The sequence below is a fragment of the Microtus oregoni genome, unplaced genomic scaffold (assembly GCF_018167655.1).
Source record: "Microtus oregoni isolate MIOR12 unplaced genomic scaffold, Mior012 000000F_ref0000247, whole genome shotgun sequence".
Classification (NCBI taxonomy): domain Eukaryota; kingdom Metazoa; phylum Chordata; class Mammalia; order Rodentia; family Cricetidae; genus Microtus; species Microtus oregoni.
The window spans coordinates 32,821,563-32,843,043 of NW_024543059.1; the positions used below are offsets into that span (position 1 = coordinate 32,821,563).

The 21,481-nt window shown below is 35.4% G+C and overlaps 1 protein-coding gene and 1 long non-coding RNA gene across 11 annotated transcripts in view; one reads left to right on the forward strand and one right to left on the reverse strand.

Moving 5' to 3' along the window:
* Positions 1–21,481, forward strand: part of Ube3a (ubiquitin protein ligase E3A) — a 70,384-nt gene that overhangs the window by 41,452 nt on the left and 7,451 nt on the right. For all 3 annotated transcript variants that reach the window (XM_041660106.1, XM_041660120.1, XM_041660112.1), the window contains 6 exons: positions 1,050–1,194; positions 2,635–2,840; positions 3,640–3,804; positions 5,004–5,159; positions 5,254–5,327; positions 20,930–21,073. In XM_041660106.1, coding sequence (XP_041516040.1) covers positions 1,050–1,194; positions 2,635–2,840; positions 3,640–3,804; positions 5,004–5,159; positions 5,254–5,327; positions 20,930–21,073 — 890 coding nt within the window. The remainder of the gene's footprint in view (positions 1–1,049; positions 1,195–2,634; positions 2,841–3,639; positions 3,805–5,003; positions 5,160–5,253; positions 5,328–20,929; positions 21,074–21,481) is intronic.
* LOC121453397 overlaps positions 1–21,481 on the reverse strand; it is a 140,342-nt gene that overhangs the window by 11,909 nt on the left and 106,952 nt on the right. For all 8 annotated transcript variants that reach the window (XR_005975006.1, XR_005975002.1, XR_005975003.1 and 5 more), the window contains 2 exons: positions 19,430–19,507; positions 13,451–13,561 (listed from right to left, as the gene is read on the reverse strand). This is a non-coding gene — a long non-coding RNA (uncharacterized LOC121453397). The remainder of the gene's footprint in view (positions 1–13,450; positions 13,562–19,429; positions 19,508–21,481) is intronic.

Consider the following 21,481-nt stretch of genomic DNA (forward strand, 5'->3'; position numbering starts at 1 on the left):
AATGCTGGTGGAGCAGAGCAGGTTTGGCTAATTGTTAGATGAAAAATAAAGATATCAAATATATGTTTCATTTGCCTTTGTGAAAATTTGGATATTACGTGTCACATTATAAACCACTAAGAAGTGGCAATAACTATGAATTTGTTTTGGCAGGAGGGGAATTGTGTTAACAATAGAGTCTTGATACGTAATCTAAGATTTATTAGAACTTATCATTTTCCTGTCTCATAGGCGTGAGCTAACACATCTGACTTTCTGTTGTATATTTCTTAGCTGAAATTATTTCATTTATAGCATGGCAGTTAGGAAGGCTTAACTCTTTACATTTCCATTCTAATAAATATAAATTATTTATAGGTCTACTATGATCTCTTATTAAACAATGCATAGGTCACATATCTATGCTGGTTTTGCTAAAATGACAAACAGGCATTTTGCTCCTTCAATTTGTTCTCATGCCCTGTTCCATGTATTATATTAATTTATTATATAAAATATAATAGAAAATTCAGTTGCCAAGTTAGAAGTAACCATTTTATGCAGTGGTGGTTTTGTGTGTATGTGCTGTGTGGTGTATGTTTATGGTTCATGCATGTGAATGTGCTGATTTGTGTACCCATGTGTGAACATCTAAAAGCCCATCTATGATGTCAGGTATTTTCCACTTCTAGACAGAAAGATCATTGAGTAAAATGGAAGCTCACCATTTTGGCTAGGCCTTAGATGTCTTCCGGCCTGTTCCCCACCGTGTTAAAGGCATGAGGGACCATGCCAGGAGTTTAACAACGCTGGGGATTTCAACTGAGGTTTTTTTTTTTTTTTTTTTCAACTGAGGTTTTAATGCTTACAAATGATGCACTCTTACCTAATGAGTCATGTCCTAATACTCTGCCATACTCTCTTGTTTTTGTTGGGGGTTGGTCAGTTTGCTTCTTGTTTCCATTCAGAAACAAAATTGCTTCCTATTAATACTCTTTGTTTTCAGAAGAAAGTTTAGCTTTTATGCTTTTGTCATCAGTCCTCCTCTTTATCTTTTCGTTAATAAACAGCTAGAGATGATTGCTATGGAAAATCCTGCAGACTTGAAGAAGCAGTTATATGTGGAATTTGAAGGAGAACAAGGAGTGGATGAGGGAGGTGTTTCCAAAGAATTTTTTCAGTTGGTCGTGGAGGAAATCTTTAATCCAGATATTGGTAAGTGTTAATGATTCATGTTAGTCTTTTGAATTACAAACTTGGTTTTATGAATATTCTCTGTGATGATAAACAACAAAAAAACGAGTGTGGCTTATCTCTAATTAGTTACAGATGACAAATATGGATGTTTCAGGAACTGATCTGTCTCTCATGAATTCATGTTATTCTTTAGATTGTTTAGCCAAATATTCTAGTAGAGAAAAATTATGTTTTTGTTAAACCTTAGAATGGTGGATTGGAAACAGTTGAAGGCATGAGAATAATGTATATTTTTTCAAACTGTAGAACTCAGGTATGAGTTGGATAATTTTAAAACCAGTATTTCACAAATATTAAATTGCAAGAAAAGGCATAGATTTCACTGTGTATTTTTCTTTTTCATTAAAACTGAAAATGAAACATTCAAAACTCTTACAAAATTAAGTTAAAAATTAATTTTTATGCTGTTTTATTTGGCTTTGAATAATCCTGAATAATCTTGTTCCGTTAGAAAAAAGTTTTTTTCCCAGACCTTTCCCCCGCCACCGTGTGTGTGTGTGTGTGTGTGTGTGTGTGTGAGAGAGAGAGAGAGAGAGAGAGAGAGAGAGAGAGAGAGAGAGAGAGAGAGACACATACATTTAAACACTTTGGTCTTGGTTTTGGTTTTGTGGATAGTGTTTTATATTATATTAGTGCTTTCTGACTTTGAACTCACAATCCTCCTGTCTCATTCTGCCAAATGCTAAGATACACAAACCCCTTCTACCCCAGCATATTAGTCCTTAATTTAGAAGTATTTCCTGTGAAGCAGCTGAAAATGAACTTAGAAAAATTAGAAAGCATATGAATTTATTTTAAATATTTTTATTTTGTTCAGTGAAAAAAAGGCAAATCTCTATTACTGGTTTTGTAGATGAAGTAATAATAATAGGGAAAAATGTCTCGTAAATTTGGTTTTTAATAATGATGACCATGTAAAGATGAAATATTACAAAATTGTTTTTTAAACTATTAGTTCACATTATATAGATATCTAAGTAACTTAAAGTTAATCAACTTTATCTAATTTTTGTACTTGATCATGAATTTGCTTCTTATGTAATTTTCAGTGTCTAAAATATAATTGAGTGCCTAAAGACTGTAAATTAATTTTCATTTGTCAATGAAAATTGATAATAAGCTATGCATAATTTAATAAATCTTTTTAAAAACACCTTTCCAGAAATGTCACCCAAGTTGCATATTACTTTGTTTCATTGGTTTCTTAGAACGTGTGTACCATCTGTTAATACACTTAATATAATCATAGACTAGATTTGTACAGTTTTCTCACATGCATTTAGTAGTAAAAACTTATATCTGCTATATTAAAATTCTTAGATGTTGTTTTGTTCAAAATTATTTTTAAATTTTAAGACTTCGAAAAATTCAAATTATTTTAAAATTTATTTTTTATAGGTATGTTCACATATGATGAAGCTACAAAATTGTTTTGGTTTAATCCATCTTCCTTTGAAACCGAGGGCCAGTTTACGCTGATTGGGATAGTCCTCGGTCTGGCTATTTATAATAATTGTATACTGGATGTCCATTTTCCAATGGTTGTCTACAGGAAGCTAATGGGAAAAAAAGGAACCTTTTGTGACTTGGGAGACTCTCACCCAGTAAGTTCTTTATCATTCTTTAATTGGTCTATAAGATACTTCTTAATGTAGAAATACATCCTAATTTATAAAAATATGTTTTTGTTTGGAGTCTTTTGCAATATATATACTGCTACCCAGTGTGGTAAAGTTTAAAATTTTCAAGAGTGTTGTTTTTATAGATTGTATCAAGCGAGTTTTGATTGACCACATAGTGAAATGTGAACACTTTGTTTTCGGTGTAGCCTGTGGATCTGCCTGGTGGAATGAGCATCAGCTGTTCTTAGATAGACACAGCTGATGTGTTTTTTCCCCTCCTTGGAGACCCTGTGGGTGTTGTAGAGCACAGTATGCATTATGTCATAGAGTTGATGATTTGCTTAGATGATTGACACATTATCAGTGTCAGTGTTTTGTTTTTATTTTTTCTTTCTTCAAGACGGTGTTTCTCTTTGTAGCCCTAGCTGTCCTGGAACTCACTCTGTGGAGCAGGCCGGTCTTGAACTCAGAGATTCGTCTGCCTCTGCCTCTGCCTCTGCCCTCTGCCCTCTGCCCTCTGCCCTCTGCCCTCTGCCCTCTGCCCTCTGCCCTCTGCCTCCCAAGTGCTGGGGTTAAAGGCATGCACTGTCACCACCCGACTCAGTGAAGATCTTTTGTGTCTTATTAAATTACTAGAGAGATGGTAAATAAATAATTTTAGCTTTATTTTTATTGACAGATAGTTTCTTAAAGGAATGAAACACGCTCTTGCTCTCTCTCTGTCTTTTAAAATGCTTTTTACAAGTTATTTGGTAACCTCACTTCTCTTTCTGGTTGTTAGGTTTTATATCAGAGTTTAAAGGACTTATTGGAATATGAAGGGAATGTGGAAGATGATATGATGATCACTTTCCAGATATCACAGACAGATCTTTTCGGTAACCCAATGATGTATGATCTAAAGGAAAATGGTGATAAAATCCCTATTACAAATGAAAACAGGAAGGTAATAAAAATTTTCTGTCTTTGTTTTGTAAATATAAATTTCAAAGAAATATTCTTAGAATTTTCAAAGAATTATTTATTATTGCTTGAAGCAGTCACAAAAAATTAAATAAACAAATTTATGTAAATAGTGAAGATACAGTTTACCAACTCTTAGATAAGAGCCATTGTGAAGGTACACAATTAATTACTAGAGGAAGAGTCCACCGACTAGCAGAAAATGAATGGCTAAATCTAGCTATAGTCTAACACCAGAAACCGGGCGCTACCATATCAAACTTTAGAGATAGATATGACCCAGTGAATAAGGTCCTAATTAGTGTGTATAAATGTTTCCCATTTGAAATATAATTATACATGTGAAAATTATTCATTTCGTTAGATTTGGTTTCTGTTTAGATGGTATTCATTTGGGAAGAGGAAATAACTGAGTAGTATAAGAAAATTACAATAAGTAGTATAATTTTTAAGAGTATGTAAGTTTATATTAGTATTTTTTTGTAAAATATTTCTGTCAGGATACAGAATACCATTTTTAATAATTTTGGCACAGTATTTGAGCATACCAACAAATAGTACTTTTGCTGAACTGGATACAGTAGGTAGTTTACCAAAACTTTTAGTAGAAATCATGAGACATTCTTATTTGCTCAAATTTAGTATTCATATCTTAAATTTATATTTGCATACTTAAAGGACTTTGAAACATTGTGTTGAGGCTCTTTTTATATTAAGTCCTTTTTAATCTTTTATATCAATCTTACTATTATAAAATTACATTTTATATTAATTCCTGTTTTACTCTCAGAAGTGAGGAATTATAAATGTATTTTTCTTTCTTTATTCATACATTTTATTAATTTTTAAAGGCTTTTGTTTTATATGCGTGAATGTTTTGCCTTTATGTATGTTGGTGGATTGTTTGCATGTATTGCCCATGGAGACCAGAAGAGGGTGTTTAGTTTCTTGGAAGTAGAGTTACAGATAGTCGTTAGCCTGTCATGCTAATGCTCGCAAATGAGCTAAGATTCTCTGTAAGTGATGCTAATGATTTTCACCACTGAACGCTCTCCTCAAATTTTATTTTTAAAAAATATTTCTGAATGACTTTTTGAGCAGAACTAAAAGCAGCTCTATAGCCTAATAGGTAATTGTGCTTACTTCTATAGCATGTGATTTCTTGTTTTAATGTTTGTACAGGAATTTGTCAATCTTTATGCAGACTACATTCTGAATAAATCAGTAGAAAAACAGTTCAAGGCTTTTCGCAGAGGTTTCCATATGGTGACTAATGAATCTCCCTTAAAGTACTTATTCAGGCCAGAAGAGATTGAATTGCTTATATGTGGAAGCCGGGTAAGAAAGACATCTGCCAGTAAAACTTCATAATTTATTTATTTTTAATGGTGTGCTGTAGATGCTAAGATTTTTTTTTTTTCTGAATTTTCAGAATCTAGATTTCCAGGCCTTGGAAGAGAGTACAGAGTATGACGGTGGCTATACCAGAGAAACTGTTTTGATTAGGTGAGGCGCTTAGTTCTCCAGAAGGAAGATTGTGTGCATCAAAAGTTTGTGTGTATTGCTGTGGTTCAGACCAGCAAGCTCAAAAGTTCTCATTTGTAAAAACAGACCTGTATTAATTTTAATATCTTGTTAATAATTACCTCATGTATTCAGAATTTGTAAAATAAGAATGCACAAGTAAGGTTTTATTTGTGTGCTTTTCATTTGGAAAAGTTCTACCTGGTTCCTTTTTTCTTTTTTCTAATAACTTTTTTTATTACTTTATAAATAATACCATTCAAAATTTCGACTTCCTCCCCTCCTCCCACTTCCCTTCCACTCCCCCAATTCCCCTCCCTCTCTCCCCCTTTAGTCCTAAGAGAGGTCAGGGTAACCTGCCCTGTGGGAAGTCCAAGGCCCTCCCCCCCTCCATCCAGGCCTAGGAAGGTGTGCATCCAAATAGAATAGGATCCCAAAAAATCAGTTCGTGCAGTAGAGACCAATTCCAGTGCCATTATCATTGGCTTCTCAGTCTGCCAAATTGTCAGCCACACTCATAGGGTCCAGTTTGATGCTATGCTCGTTCAGTCCCAGTCCAATTGGATTTGGTGAGCTCCCATTAGCTCAGGCACACTGTCTCAGTGGGTGGACCAACCCCTCGTGGTCCTGACTTCCTTGCTCATTTTCTCCCTCCTTCTACTCTTCAGCTGGACCTAGGGAGCTTAGTCCAGTGCTCCAGTATGGGTCTCTGTCTCTGTATCCTATCCATCTGTCACTGGATGAAGGTTCTATGGTGATATTCAAGATAGTCATCAGTATGACTATGGGACAAGGACAGTTCAGGCACCCTCTCCTCCACTGCCGAGGGTCCTACCTGGGGACATCCTGTGGACACCTAGAAACCTCTCTAGAGTCAAGCCTCTTGCCAACAAAATGGCTTTCTTAAGATATCTTCTTCCCTTCTCCCATATCCGTCATTCCTCCATTTCAACCATCCCACTCCCCCAAGCTCTCCCCAACTCTCCCCTTCTCCCTACTCTCTCCCCATCTCCCTTTCCCCCGCCCCAACCCCATCCCCATGTTCCCAAATTTTGCCTGGCAATCTTGTCTGCTTCCAATTTCCAAGAGGATCTATATATGTTTTTCTTTGGGTTCACCTTATTACTTAGCTTCTCTAGGATGGCAAACTATAGGCTCAGTGTCCTTTGTTTATGGCTAGAATCCACTAATGATTGAGTACATATCATGTTCATATTTTTGGGTCTGGGTTATCTCACTCAGGATAGTGTTTTCTTTTTTCATCCATTTGCATGCAAAATTCAAATTTTTTACTGCTGAGTAGTACTCTAATGTGCATATATTCCACACTTTATCCATTCTTCCATTGATGGGCATCTCAATGGTTGTTTCCAGGTTCTGGCTATTACAAATGATGCTGCTATGAACGTAGTTGAACAAATGCTTTTGTAGTATGATTGGGCATCTCTTGGGTATATTCCCAGGAGTGGTATTGCTAGATCCTGAGGTAGGTTGACTCCCAGTTTTCTGAGAAACTGCCACACTGGTTTCCAAAGTGGTTGAACAAGTTTGCATTCCCATCAGCAATGGATGAGTGTTCCCTTTACTCTACATCCTGTCTAGCATAGGTTATCATTGGTGTTTTTGATTTTAGCCATTCTGACAGGTATGAGAGGTATCTCAAAGTTGTTTTGATTTGCATTTCCCTGATAGCTAAGGAAGTTGAACATGTCCTTAAGTATCTTTTGGCCATTTGAACTTCTTCTGTTGAGAATTCTCTGTTCAGTTCAGTACCCCATTTTTAATTGGGTTATTTAGAATTTTAATGTCTAGTTTCTTGAGTTCTTTATATATTTTTGGAGATCAGACCTTTGTCTGTTGCGGGGTTGGTGAAGATCTTCTACCATTCAGTAGGATGCCTTTTTGTCTTAATGAAAGTGTTCTTTGCTTTACAGAAGCTTCTTAGTTTCAGGAGGTTCCATTTATTCATTGTTGCTCTTATTGTCTGTGCTACTGGTGTTATATGTAGGAAGTGGTCTGTAGTAATGAGAGCGGCGGGGCTGCGTCCCCAGCACCCCGGCCGCCTGTACGGCTAGCTTTACCAGAAATAATTACACGGAAACTGTATTCTTTTAAACACTGCTTGGCCCATCATATCTAGCCTCTTCTCAGCTAACTCTTGCACCTGGACTAGCCCATTTCTAATAATGTGTAGCACCGAGGTGCCTTACCGGGAAGATTCTAGCCTACGTCCATCCTGGGTCGGAGCTTCATCGCGTGTGTCTACCCAGGAGAGGAGAGGATGGCGTCTCTCTCCGGAGAGCAGAGCTGTCAGTCTATCCGGGAGAGGGGAGCATGACATCTCTGAGCTCACTTCCTCTTCCTCCCAGCAGTCTATTCTGTTTACTCCACCCACCTATGTTCTAAGCTATGAGCCCAAGCAGTTTGTTTATTACTTAACCAATGAAATCAACAGATTGATATGACACTCCCACATCAGTGGTCTCCTGTTCCCATGTGTTGCAGTCTACTTCTCACTTTCTCTTCCATCAGGTTCAGTGCGGTCGGATTTTTATTCAGGTCTTAATCCATTTGGACTTGAGTTTTGTGCATGGTGATAGATATGGATCTATTTTCATTCTTTTACAGGTTAACATCCAGTTATGCCAGCAGCATTTGTTGAAGAAGTTTTCTTTCTTCCATTGTATAATTTTGGCTCCTTTGTCGAAAATCAGGTGTTCATAGGTTTGTGGGTTAATATCCAGGTCTTTGATTCGATTCCATTGGTCAGCATCTCTTTTTTTATGCTAATACCAAGCTGTTTTCATTATTGTAGTTTGACAGTGACTCTTCTTTCTATTATGTGAAACACATTAAGGAGTATAGATATTAGCTATTCTGCACTAAAACCATCTGGTCCTGGGCTTTGTTTGGTTAGGAGGTTTTTGATGTCAGCTTCTATTTCCTTGCAACTTATAGGTCTCTTTAAATTATTCACCTGGTCTTGATTTAATCTTGGTATATGGTATTTATCTTTAAAAATGTCTATTTCCTTTACATTTTCCAATTTTGTGGTGTACACGCTTTTGTAGTAAGACCTAATAATTCTCTCAATTTCCTCAGTGTCTGTTGTTATATTCCCCTTTTCATTTCTGATCTTGTTAATTTGCGTGTTCTCTCTCTGCCTTTTGATTAGTTTGGATAGGGGTTTGTCAATCTTGTTGAATTTCTCACAGAACCAGCTCTTTGTTTCATTGATTCTTTGGATTGTTTTCTGTGTTTCTATTTTGTTGATTTCACCCCTCAGTTTGATTATTTCCAGTCTTCTTCTCCTGGGAGAGTCTGTTTTTTTCTAGAGCTTTCAGGTGTGCTGTTAAGTCTCTAATGTGAACTTTCTCTGTTTTCTTTATGTGGGCACTTAGTGCTATGAACTTTTCTCTTAGCACTGCTTTCATAGTGTCCCATAGGTTTGATTATGTTGTATCTTCATTTTTGTTGAATTCAAGGAAGTCTTTAATTTATTTCTTCCTTGACCCAGGGGTGGTTCAGTAGTTGACTGTTCAGTTCGCATGAGTTTATAGGCTTTCTGGAGGTGGAATTGTTGTTAAATTCTACTTTTACTTCATGGTGATCCGATAAGACACAGGTGGTTACTCCCATTTTTTTTTGTATCTGTGGATGTTTGATTTGTTACCGAGTATGCGATCAATATTCGAGAAGGTTCCATGAGATGCTGAGAAGAAGGTGTATTCTTTCCTATTTGGGTAGAATGTTCTATAGATGTCTGTTAAGTCCATTTGATTCATTACATCTGTTCTTTTCTTTCTCTGTCTGGTTGACCTGTCCATTGGTGAGAGAGGAATGTTGAAATCTCCTATTAGTGTGTGGGGTTTGATGTGTGATTTGAGTTCTAGTAATGTATTTTTTACATATGTAGGTGCTTTTATATTAGGGGCATAAATATTCAGGATTGAGACATTATCTTGATGAATTGTTCCTGTTATGAGTATAAAGTGTCCTTCTCCATCTCTTTTGATTGATTTTAGTTTTACATCAATTTTGTTAGATATTAGGATAGCTATACCTGCTTGTTTCTTAGGTCCGTTTGCTTGGAAAACCTTTTCCCAACCCTTTACTCTGAGGTAGTGCCTGTCTTTGAGGTTGAGGTGTGTTTCTTGTAAACTGCAGAACGTTGGATCCTGTTTTTGTATCCATTCTCTTAACCTGTGCCTTTTTATAGGTGAATTGAGACCATTGATATTAAGTGATATTAATGACCAGTTGTCGTTAACTCCGGTTGTCAGATGTCTGTGCTATTGTGGGTGTTGTTGGCTTCCTTGGGTTGAGGTTTTCCTTCTAGTACTTTCTGTAAGGTTGGGTTTGTGGATATGTATTGTTTAAATCTGTTTTTGTCATGGAATATCTTGTTTTCTCCATTGATGGTGAAAGAAAGCTTTGCTGGGTATAATAGTCTGGGCTTGCTTCCAAGGTCTCTTAGTGTCTGCAGCACATCTATCCAAGACCTTCTGGCTTTTATGGTTTTCATTGAGACGTCAGGTGTAATTCTGATATGTTTACTTTTATATATTACTTGACCTTTTTCCTTTGCAGCTCTTAATATTCTTTCTTCTGTATGTTTTGTGTTTTGATTATTGTATGACGAGGGGATTTTTTTTTTATCCACTGTATTTGGTGTTCTGTAAGCTTCTTGTCCCTTCATAGGAATATCCTTCTTTAGGTTGGGAAAATTTTCTTCTATAATTTTGTTGAATATATTTTCTGGGCTTTTGAGCTGGAATTCTCCTTCTTCTACCCCTATTATTCTTAGGTTTGGTCTTTTCATGGTGACCCAGGTTTCCTGGATGTTTTGTGTTAAGGATTTGTTGGATTTGCTATTTTCTTTGATCAATGAGTTTATTTCCTCTATAGTATCTTTAGCGTCTTGGATTCTTTATTCTATCTTTTGTATTCTGTTGGTTATACTTGTTTCTGTAGTTCCTGTTTGTTTATCCATATTTTCCATATCCAGCCATCCCTTGTTTTGTGTTTTCTTTATTACCTCCATTTCGGTTTTCAAGCCTTGAACTGTTTTCTTTACCTGTTTGATTGCTTTTTCTTGGTTTTCTTGGCTATCTTTGAGGGATTTATTAATTTATTCTTTTTGATGGAAACCCTTAAATGATGGAAACCCTTAAATGATGGAAACCCTTAAATGATGGAAACCCTTAAATGATGGAAACCCTTAAATGATGGAAACCCTTAAATGATGGAAACCCTTAAACAGGAAGTGAGAAACTCCCTTGAAGAAATGAAAAACTCCCATTTCTTCAAGGGAGTTTTTCACTTCCTGTTTAAGGGTTTCCATCATTTTCATAAGGTTACGTTTAAAGTCGAATTCTTCTACTTCTTCTGGGTTAGGAAGTTCAAGTTTTCTTGTTTCGTGTTCACTGGATTCTGGTGTTATGTTGCTTTTTAGGATGATGGAGGAATTCTTGCATTGGTACCTGCCCACCTCTTCTTTCAAATGAGTTGAACAAATGAGGTCCAATCTTTGCTGTGGCTGACTGCGTACTCTGGAGTTTTTCTTGGTTTGCCCTCTCTTAGGTCCCGTCAGCACTGGAGTAGGCTCTCTGTTCTCCACCCTGAAGCGGGCTGAGTTGGGGGATCCAAGGACCCCGCAAATGAAAAGGCGGGCTTAGGGGGCAGGGTCGAGGAAAGCCAGCAGCCAAGAACACACCCCTCTGGATGGCCAGAACAGTTTACTGAATTGGACGGGGCCTGGACTCAGTTCCCTGGGACTGTCTGGCCTAACAGCCACTTACTCACCTCTCTGGATCTGCTAAGCCCTGGTTACTTTTTTCTACTTGAGAGTTTTTTTTCAAATGTTCTATCTCATTTCTTTGTGAGATTAGAGATAGTTCTTTATCTTTTTTAAATTAAGTATTGTTTTATGTATATTGGTGTTTTGTCTGCATACACACACACACACACACACACACACACACACACACACACGGTGTCAGATTGTCAGATCCTGGAGTTATAGACAGTTGTGAGCTGCAGTGTCAGTTCTGGGAATTGAAGTCAAGTCCTCTGCAAGAGCTGCCATTGCTCTTATCCACTGAGCCATCTCTCTAGCCTCAGCAATTTATCTTTTAATGGTTAATTTCTACTTTAAAGGCTTGATTCAGCTTGTATTTGATTTTTTTCCTACTTGATAAGTTTTTATTTGTACTTCAATCTAGAGGTACTTTAAAATTAACAGTCTCTGCCTTTTAGTATGTTTTTCCCTGGATGAAGATAAACTACCTTGTTGATTTGTTAAGTGTTATCAGATGGTATTGTCATTTTAGTCCACATTTTATTACCTGTAGTATTGATAAGTATTATCTGTAGTGCTTACCAATATGTGGTTTTCCAGAATTAGAGATGTGTATTATATTATACTTTTCATGCTAAATGAGTCTTTCTCATTGTTAGTTTTTTTGTTTACCAGAGTCTTACAGCAGCTTAATTGCTGTCTAAACAATAGTTTTCTAAGTATCACAGTATGGTGTTTGTGTTCATGCTGATACTGATGTGTGGGGTAGCTTTTAAGTGCAGTGAAGTATGCAGAACTTTACTGGACATTTGGGGATTTCGATAATTGCACCTTTGTAACACCAAGGTACAGATTCTATTATGCAGGTTTCTTTGGCTCTTTTCAGCTGATTCTTGTCCCTGTTGGCAATCACTGTTTAGATTTGTGTATCACTGAGTCTTTTTCCCCTTTCTTTCTTTCTTTCTTTCTTTCTTTCTTATTTCTTTACTGTGTGTGTGTGTTGTTCTTGAATTTAATATAAATGGAGTATGTAATTTTGAAATCTATTCATGTTATTACACTAACTTACATTGTGTTTTTTTATGGCAAAGTAGTGTTTTAGATGAACGTATGGTGTTTGCTTATCCATTCTATTATCGATGTCAGTTGGACTTATTTGAGATTAGAACTATTACAAATAAAGTTATCCAGTCTTACTGTTGAAGTGTTTCCATTTCTTGAGTACAAACATAGTAGGTAGAAGTTTGTGGCTTTGTAGTAGATACATTTTTATCTTTAAGAAACATTGCAATAATTTTTTTTGTTTTGTTTTTGTCCCCCCCTCCTTCTCTTCTAACTTTTCTCTCCCCATCTCCCCTTACCCCCATCCCACCCCACCCCCAAGATCCCAATTTTCTCCCCGGCAATTTTGTCTACTTCCCTTAGCCAAGAGGATAACTATATATTTTTCCTTGGGTTCACCTTCTTACTTAGCTTCTTTAGGTTCACCTATTGTAGACTCCGTGACCCTTGCAAGATTTTTTTTTGCTAAATGGCAATGCTGTTTTGCCCTAGGAGGACCAGCAGTGCCAGAGCCCAGCTCTGTATTTCTTTTAGTCTTTGATAGTTAAAATTTGTTATCTCTGATGACTCATGATATTGAGCTGGCTTCACTTTTTTTTTTTGCCTTTACTTTGTTAATTGTCCTTGTTTTTCTTGTCATTGATTATTAACTTTTTCTTTTAAAATATATTCTTGATAAAAGATCATTACTAACATATTATACATACGTTCTAGTTTGGAGCTTTCTTTTCCCCACTGAATTTCTTTTTTGCTGAAAATGAGTTATTTCTTAATTCTAGACTTGGTTCTTTTTGGTATATTCATTTGTTGTCTTGATCAATACAATTCATTTGTTGATTCCTTTAAATTTATAGAACAAGTCTTTACATCAGAAGGTGCAAGCACCTTTAATTTTGTTGTTATATTTAAAATAGTTTTTTTTTGCTTTTTTTGAAACAATCATACAATATATTCTGATTATAGTTTTCTTCTCCCCCTACTCCTCTCAGGTCCTCCCACCTCTCCTGCCATCTGAATCTACACCTTTTCTGATTAACAAACATCTAAGAAATGATAATAAAATCAGTTAAATGAAAAACAAACAAATTAGAATATGACAACCAAGAAAAAGAGCCAAACAAAGGCACAAGAAACACATATAGATGTAGAGACACATGTTTGCATACTCAAGAATCTTATAAAAAACCAAAACATAAAGCCATAGTATATAATCAAAGATTCTTTAAGGTTAGGAGATTCTTACCGTTGTGGGAGGAAGAACCTCTGTAGATCCATTGACTTAGTTTTGTATTGGCCATCTACTGATAGAAATGGGGTCCACCCATAAGAGTAGTTTGTTTCTCCATTGAGACTCCTGTGGAGAAAACCAATTTCTCATTTGCAAGTGGCTGTCATTTGTAAATAGATACAGTCTAGGTTAGGGTTAGGTATGTATGTTCACTTCTTTTAGCTCTAGGACCACATCTAGTGCACGCCATTACAGATTCTATGCATGCTGCCTCAGTCTCTGAGTTCATGTGTGCAACAACCTCGTTGTTTTAAAAAGGCCCTGGTTCCTTAGTGTTGTCCATTCTCTTTTGTTCTTAACCCCCTTTCTTTGTCCTTTTTCATAGCATCCTTAGGTTTTTAAAAGATTGCAAATTTTTAATGTTCACCCTTAATATTTTTGAATTTACTTTTAGTTTATTTGTATTTATAATTTTTAAAATTTATCTCTCGTTATACTTTAGTCTTGTCACATTTTTAAAGCTTTCTTTCTGTTAACATTTTCTAAACTTGTGTTTCTAAATTAGTTCCTTCAAATACTGTTATTTAATTTACTATGTTTATAGTCTTAGTTTTAATGTCTATATTGTTTTCATCTCTTGTTGATACCTTCTAACTGGACAAGGTTTTCATCCATATACTGTTTAATAAAAATGTGTGATGTTTTATTTTGATCCTCAGTTTTGCTTTTTAGTTTTTTAAAAAAGTAACTTTCCTATTGATTGATTTACATTGAAAAATAAAATTATCTTTCAGTAAATTAAAATGTGAGACAACTCAGTAATAAAACATAATAGATAATTGTTTATATACTTATTTTTGAAGATAGATTGTTTTGTTTTTGTGTTTTAATTTTATGTGTATGGGTGGCCTGCCTTCATGTGTTCATGCAGTGTGTGTGTTCAGTATCTGTTGAGGCCAGAGGAGGGAGTCAGATTTGCTGGCACTGGAGTTAGGGTGATTGTGAGCCCTAATTGTAGGTCTTATAACTCCAACCTCTACAACAGCAGCAGGTGCTCTTAGCCACTGAACACCTCTCCAGATCGACTTCTAGAATTTTCGGTTAAAAGTTATACTACTTTTTCCTATATCTAATTCGCTTAGATCTTGAAAACCTTCAATTAATTAAAAATCTTTGTTCCTGCATGAAATACAAATAGTTTCCTTATAATGTGTTCAGCAGGACCACTCCATACGTTTGTGAGTATTACATGCTATGCACATTTTTAAAACTGCAAGCTTTGCTTGACAATTGTTTCTTTATTTTGGTTCCTTCCTTCCTTCCTTCCTTCCTTCCTTCCTTCCTTTTCCAAGACCGGGTTTCTCTGTAGCTTTGGAGTGCATTCTAGAACTCGCACTGTTAACCAGGCTGGCCTTGAACTCACGGAGATCTGCCTGCCTCTCTCCCTCCATAGTGCTGGGATGAAAGGTGTACGCCACCACTGCCCAGCTGGCAGTTGTTCTTTAAAAGTCATTTTTGATTTGTTGTTGTTTTCCATATTCTTTTCCCATGAAATGAATGGCCGTCCATTTTATCAGTACATCTTCAGAAAGACTTATCAAATATTACAGGCAAAATTATATACTATTATGACAAAAAGGGGGCACTGAAATTGATAGGTCCAATCCCATTGTCTGTTTGTTAGATCAATTTCTGATGTAAACGCTCATAAATTTTTTCATTCAAAATAGTATATATTATAGGTTTAATTGCTACCAACATGGGTAGTCCACAGCCTGTGTGTTACATTTTGAGAGAATGAGTAATTTTGCACATTTGTCAAACACTTCTTGAGTTCTACACAACATTGGGATGACTCTGATGTCATTGTAAAAGAATTTCTGTTCTTTATTGAAGACTTAAAGGAATTTAGAAGTCAGTATAGTGGTACATCTGTCCGTCCCTCCCTCCCTCCCTCCCTCGCTCCCTCCTTCCTTTATTTATGCTGGCTTTTTCACATAAAAGATGTACGTAATAAGAAATGTAGAGAAAGTAAGTACAAGGTGAGGGAAAGGAAACCCATCTGTTGTCTGTGGTGGTGGTGGTGCACTCCTTTAATCCCAGCACTCGGGAGGCAGAGGCAGGTGGAGCTCTGTGAGTTCGAGGCCAGCCTGGTCTACAAGAGCTAGTTCCAGGACAGGACCAAAAAAAAAAAAAAACCACAAAACTATGGAGAAACCCTGTCTCAAAAAATCCAATGAAAAAAAAAAAAGAAAGAAAAGAAAAACGAATTCTCCCACTCCAGGAAACAAACATTTTAGACTGAAAGATCAAGTGTCTGTTGGTTCTCAGCTTTCTACAGTGAAAAGAGGTACTAACTAGCTATAACAGCGTTATTTTTGTTTAGTTCACACTTTCCTCCTTCTCCTGACAAATGATACCAGTAAGCTTCTCCGTCAAATCAACTGGCAATATTCTCCATCCTGCAGTATTTCTCATTCAAATCACCTTGGAGTATCTGACTCTTGCTCTCCTGTTACTTTAAATCTAAGTGGTGCACTTTTACAGTTCATGTGATTTTGTTTCTCTGTTATTGTTTGTCCAGGTTTTTGAAGCACTGATTTGGTTTGCTTTTCATCTTTCATAGTGAAGACAATCATAATGCTACTTCCCTTTACCCCTCAATCTCTTGCGGCACTACTTCATTTCTTCTTTCCAAGTTTCAGATCCATTTGCTTTATGAAACTTTTCTGTGTCTCATAGATTTCAAGGTCAATTGCAGTCTTTTTGCTTGTTCTTTTGTGTGTTAAACAGGGCTTTTTTTTTTTTCAAACTTGCTTTTTAGGGTTTTTACTTTGAATAAAACCACTGCATTTTAATTTGATTAATTTTTCATATTTTCTGCTCAGTCCAGAGGTTTCCTTTTTTTCCCTCTTTTCCTACTTCTTGTCTTACTTGTCCATTTTTGTTTGTTTTTTTTTATTGTAGCTTGTATTCCTGTTGTTCCTTTGTTAATCATCCTTTTTCCAATTTGGGCTTTAATTAAAAATGAATTTCCAGTTGTAGTATACGAAATAGATTTAAACTTCTGGATTTATCCAGTACCATGCTTCTCCTTGTTTCAGCAGATGACTTCTTCTTTGTCTAGTCTCCTTTTAGACTCAAGTTTTCTTTTTTGTCTTTTCTCTGTTGTCAGGGTGAATTTTGTATTTTCAGGGCTATGATTTTTCCGTTTGTCCTTGTCCTCATCTGCAGTTTCCTCTCACCCTCTTTGAAAGTGTGCTTCACTTTGTCATAGTCTTCTTCAGCTTGAGTCTTTCACTTTTCCTGTCTTTGTTCCCTCGTCCTTCAGTTCTTTTCTTAATTCTGTATCTAGATGTTCAGAATTGGTTTTTCTAGATGTATGATTTGACAGGTACCACTGGTCTAGCAGTGAATCATCTTCTTCTTCTGATGGTCATTTAATTCATGGATTATGTTGTTAATTTGCTCTTTTTTTTTTGTAATTCACCTTCCTGTTTCTTTTATAAAAGCACATCCTCTTCAATTCTGCATGTTCATTCCTGTTTTCTTTAATTCTTTCTGTCTTAGTTTATCCATTTCAGCAAATATGTCTTTAAAACTCCCTGTCATATTTCAGACTATGCCTTTTTGATTTTAGAAGATGTCTCTTATTATAAGAAGCAAACATTTCTTTTGTGAATTATTCATAATTGCTTTTTATGGTTTTGGCTTATGAAGCTTTGTATATTTTTATACCATCCAATTCACAGTCCCTCACTGAGGGAGTCGGGGTAGGAACCATAGCAACAGTATTTGCTGACTTACTGCCCTCTAGCTCCCTCGTCATTTTCTTTCTGCCTTACATGCAATAAACTCATATAAACAAAGCATTAATGTGGGTCTCGAATTCTCCTATCTAAATTTGTTCTGATGACAGATTGTAGAGCAATAGCAAAATAGCAGTGATTGATAGTCTTTGTCTTGTATGTGTCTTTTTTTGCCTGTCTTATTACATTATTTCTCCATTTCACCTTCGATTACAAAAACGGCGATTTAAGGAAACAGTTTCCTTTGATCTGATCATCCTACATATGCTACTCCCCTACTTCTCTGTCAGTGAGTACTGTTTTATTGCTGAAGAAATGAGTCTGTTGAAATGACAAAGATGTGTGTGAGAGAATAAAGAGATAGTGTGGAAATTTAAAGAAGGTTAGGTGAGTTTTATTTTTGTTTTCAAGTATTATGAAGTCATTTTTGAAAAATGTAGTTTATGTGTTTTAGAACTGTGAATGATAGTCATGTTGTGTGGCCTTGTGTTTTTAATATGACACATGACTATTAAATTTTGAAATTTTGTCTTATCTTGAACATTATTATCCTCTTCCCTGGAATAAAACATTGTTATAAGAAATTATTAGAGAGTTGCATTTAGTAATACAACTTACTATGGAATGTTATTGCTGGTGGGACTTGTCAAGGAATAAACCTAGAAAGAATCTTCTCAGTTTCTCTCAGAAGTCATCCCTTATTGATGGAGAGGCTACTTCGGAAACACATACTATAAATGCAATGTAGGTTTTCATCTTCATGGACACTATTAACCAATTGTGCTTTCAATATTATTGTTCAGTTATTGATTCTTTCCCCTTTTGTTTATTTTGACAAGATCTTGCCTTATAGCTCAAACTGGCCTAGCATTTTGCCAACATTTTGCCTCTCCTTCATATATCCTGAATTATAGGAGTATTTTTTATATTTCCTTTCCCTTTGCCTTTTTTTACACGGTGGAGACATTGGTCCTTACGATGGATAGATTTATAGTATTTTCTCTATGTTACCATTTATTTATTAGGATATTTACCAAGTGAAAGGTTTTTTGACGTTTTTATCATTTTTTCCCCATCGTTTTACCTTGGTATGCATTGTTTTTAGTTTCGGTTATTTTGTCTCCTCTCTCTTTCCCCCGTTTTTCCTCCCTCTCCTGCCCACATCTTGGTGCTGTTTCTAGACTGTTTTCAGATACAAATGCTGGATGGTTGTCAAATAGAAATGACTTCTTTTTCCGCCTTTGCTTACTTCATTCTTAAATTATCCAATATTTCCTGAGTTCCTATGCATAGTCCTTCAGAATTTTCGATTATTTTCATTTCTGTTTGTATTTATTCATGTCTTTATTTCTGATCTGTGGCATTCTTTGTCATTAAACTTTTTATCCTAGTTTCCATTATTCATGATTCAGTGTTTCTTGTTTACTTTCCTATAACAGAAAGTTTTGTTTATTATTTGCAGGATTCTTCATGATGTTTCTATTTGGACTTAAAATTATATTTTTTTATTTACATTTTTATTTTTTTTCCTGTGCCTGCTGTTATGTAAATAAAAAGCAAATCTAAATATTAATAAATGTCTTGGGGGAGCACCTTCTTTTAGTCAGAATTCCTTTTATCAGGTCTGCTTCTCCCTTTAGTTAGAATCTCTTTTACTAGGTCTGCCTATCCCTTTAGTTAGAATCCCTATTACCAGGTTTGTCTATCCCTTTAGTTAAAATCCCTTTAACCAGTTCTATCTTATCTTTTTTGTAAAACTGCCGCTCCTTTCTTCACAGCATCCTATGCCTGCCTTTTTTTTCCTATTATGTTCCCTTACTTTATCTTGCATATTGTTTCTTTTGGGATTTATTATTCCATGTCTTAGTTTTATTCTTGGCATTGATTACAGATATTTTTATTACACTTTTTAAATTTTTGATCTGAATAGATTTTTGGAGAAGTGAATAGGATCAGATCTATTTGGTACTTTCTTCTGAGCTTTGTAAATACACATTTTTTAAAATTAAAGACTTTAGTGGAAAAAAAAAGACTTTAGGTTATAACAGGAAGAGGAGAGCTTTTTCAGCATTGTTTTTATTATGCAGAATTTCTGGACCTCTGAGGTTTCTTGATTTGTTTTTCACATTTTAAAAACAACTGCAAAAATGGCTTTTAAATAACATAACCAGATCTGGTCACTTACCGCGATTTATCTGCTTTCTCCATAACCCGCAACGATGCCTTCTTAGGTGACTGATTTAAGTCAAGTTTCAGAGCCTTCCTACAGTGTGAGAAGGGTTTTATTTTAACCACCCATCTTGCAATATAGCTTTCAAATTTTTAAAATAATTATTTGAAAGTTTTATGTATGTATACAGGGTATTTTGATCCTCTTTTCCAACTCCTACCAGAGCCCAACCTCCTGAGTCCAAAACTAGAATGACCCAAATATACATGCTTGGGAACCGATCCACTGAAACATAGTCAACCTGTCAAGGGATGCACCACCAAAGAAAACCTGATTTTCCCTTCTCCAGCAACAAGTAGCTGCCAATAGTTCCTGTGTAACTTTTGTGTACTGACAGAGGTCTTGAGGCTACAGTCTACATTTCTCCTGCCAACCCACAAAAACAAAGTCTACAAATGGAAGTCTGAGCCTTTCCTTTTAGCTGAGAGATTCTTGCATGCATTTCTTGTCCAGTTTCCTATTGGCTGTGTGTACCATTATTATTTTCTCTAGGTGCGTATTAATTTTACAAAAAAAAAAGTGATTGGGGAAAGCCAAGAAATCTGATAAAGCCTTCAGATATTGAAGTTTTGGAAATAATTTGATTAATGTATGTAAATAATTTAGATAATAAAAATAGTCTACCAAAACGTCAAGGAATAAATCTCAAATAGAGATTTGTAAAGCATGATGTCTCTTTTGGGGTTTAAACTTTTGTTACATTTATTTTGTGTGTGTGTGTGTGTGTGTGTGTGTGTGTGTGTGTTCATGCACATGCATGGGTGTACATGTCATAGAGCTAGTGGAGATGACAGAATATATACCATAAAGGAGTTGACAGATTTCATGAAAAGTGCTGTTACCCATTGATGATTCTGTGTAGCCCTCTTCCAAGATTTTTGAGAAAAGAACTTTAAAACATAAAATGCACTCTGTTGCCAATTAAAAATACTTCTGAATTTTTTTCTAAAATTGTTTTCCTAGCTGTGAATTAGTGCTATATTACAAATAGCTAATTAAAGGAAACCAAAATTGCTTATTATGAGCTTGTGTGTTGCTTTTTGAACTTAGAGTAATACAAAGATTATTATATTATTAAATTTAGTTCATAGGTTTTAGTCAGCCAGATATTATATCTTGTAGATACCACATGTGAGATAAATATCACTATAAATTTTTTCCTCAAGACACTACTTGAAAGGAACATTTGTATTTCTGCTATTAAGTGTAATTTTTTCTTAGTTACGTCAGTTCATGTTTCTATTATAATCTAATCTTTCACCATCTTGCCTTTAAAAAGTTTACTATGGAATGAGTAAACAGGAAAATAATGGAAGAATGATAAATAAAATATATTCCATACGTGATTGGTATCCTTAATATAACTGAAAGTTATCCTTAATGATTTTGTAGTATCATAAGCTTATGTTTGTAATAATGTCAAATTAAAACCAGTATTTTATCTTTTCTCAATAGGGAGTTCTGGGAAGTTGTTCATTCATTTACAAATGAACAGAAAAGACTCTTCTTGCAGTTTACAACGGGCACAGACAGAGCACCTGTGGGAGGACTGGGAAAATTGAAGATGATTATAGCCAAAAATGGCCCAGATTCAGAACGGTAAGTATTGACGTACAGCACCATACCTACCGCAAACTCTTTTACCTCATGCCGCACATATTTGAGCAGAGGCAACATTTAACCTCTTTGTTCTTTTATATTTCATAGAAATATCCAAGTCAACAAAGATTAGTGGAGGGAATATTCTGCCTTTACTACTCAATTAATATAGACATACTTAGAAAGTAGTTAAGAAGTTACGTGAGTTCTTAGTTTGTCAGATTTGTATGAATTATCCTTCTCTTTGTTTTACAATTTAATAAGAAAGCTGTTTTATATAACAATCTCTAGAATTCTTACACTGAAATATAGACAATTGTCTGTTCTCTAAAGTTTATTATAGAATCCTGAACTACATGATTTCGACACTTGATTGTATCCTTTCCTTATTAAATACTTCACTATTTT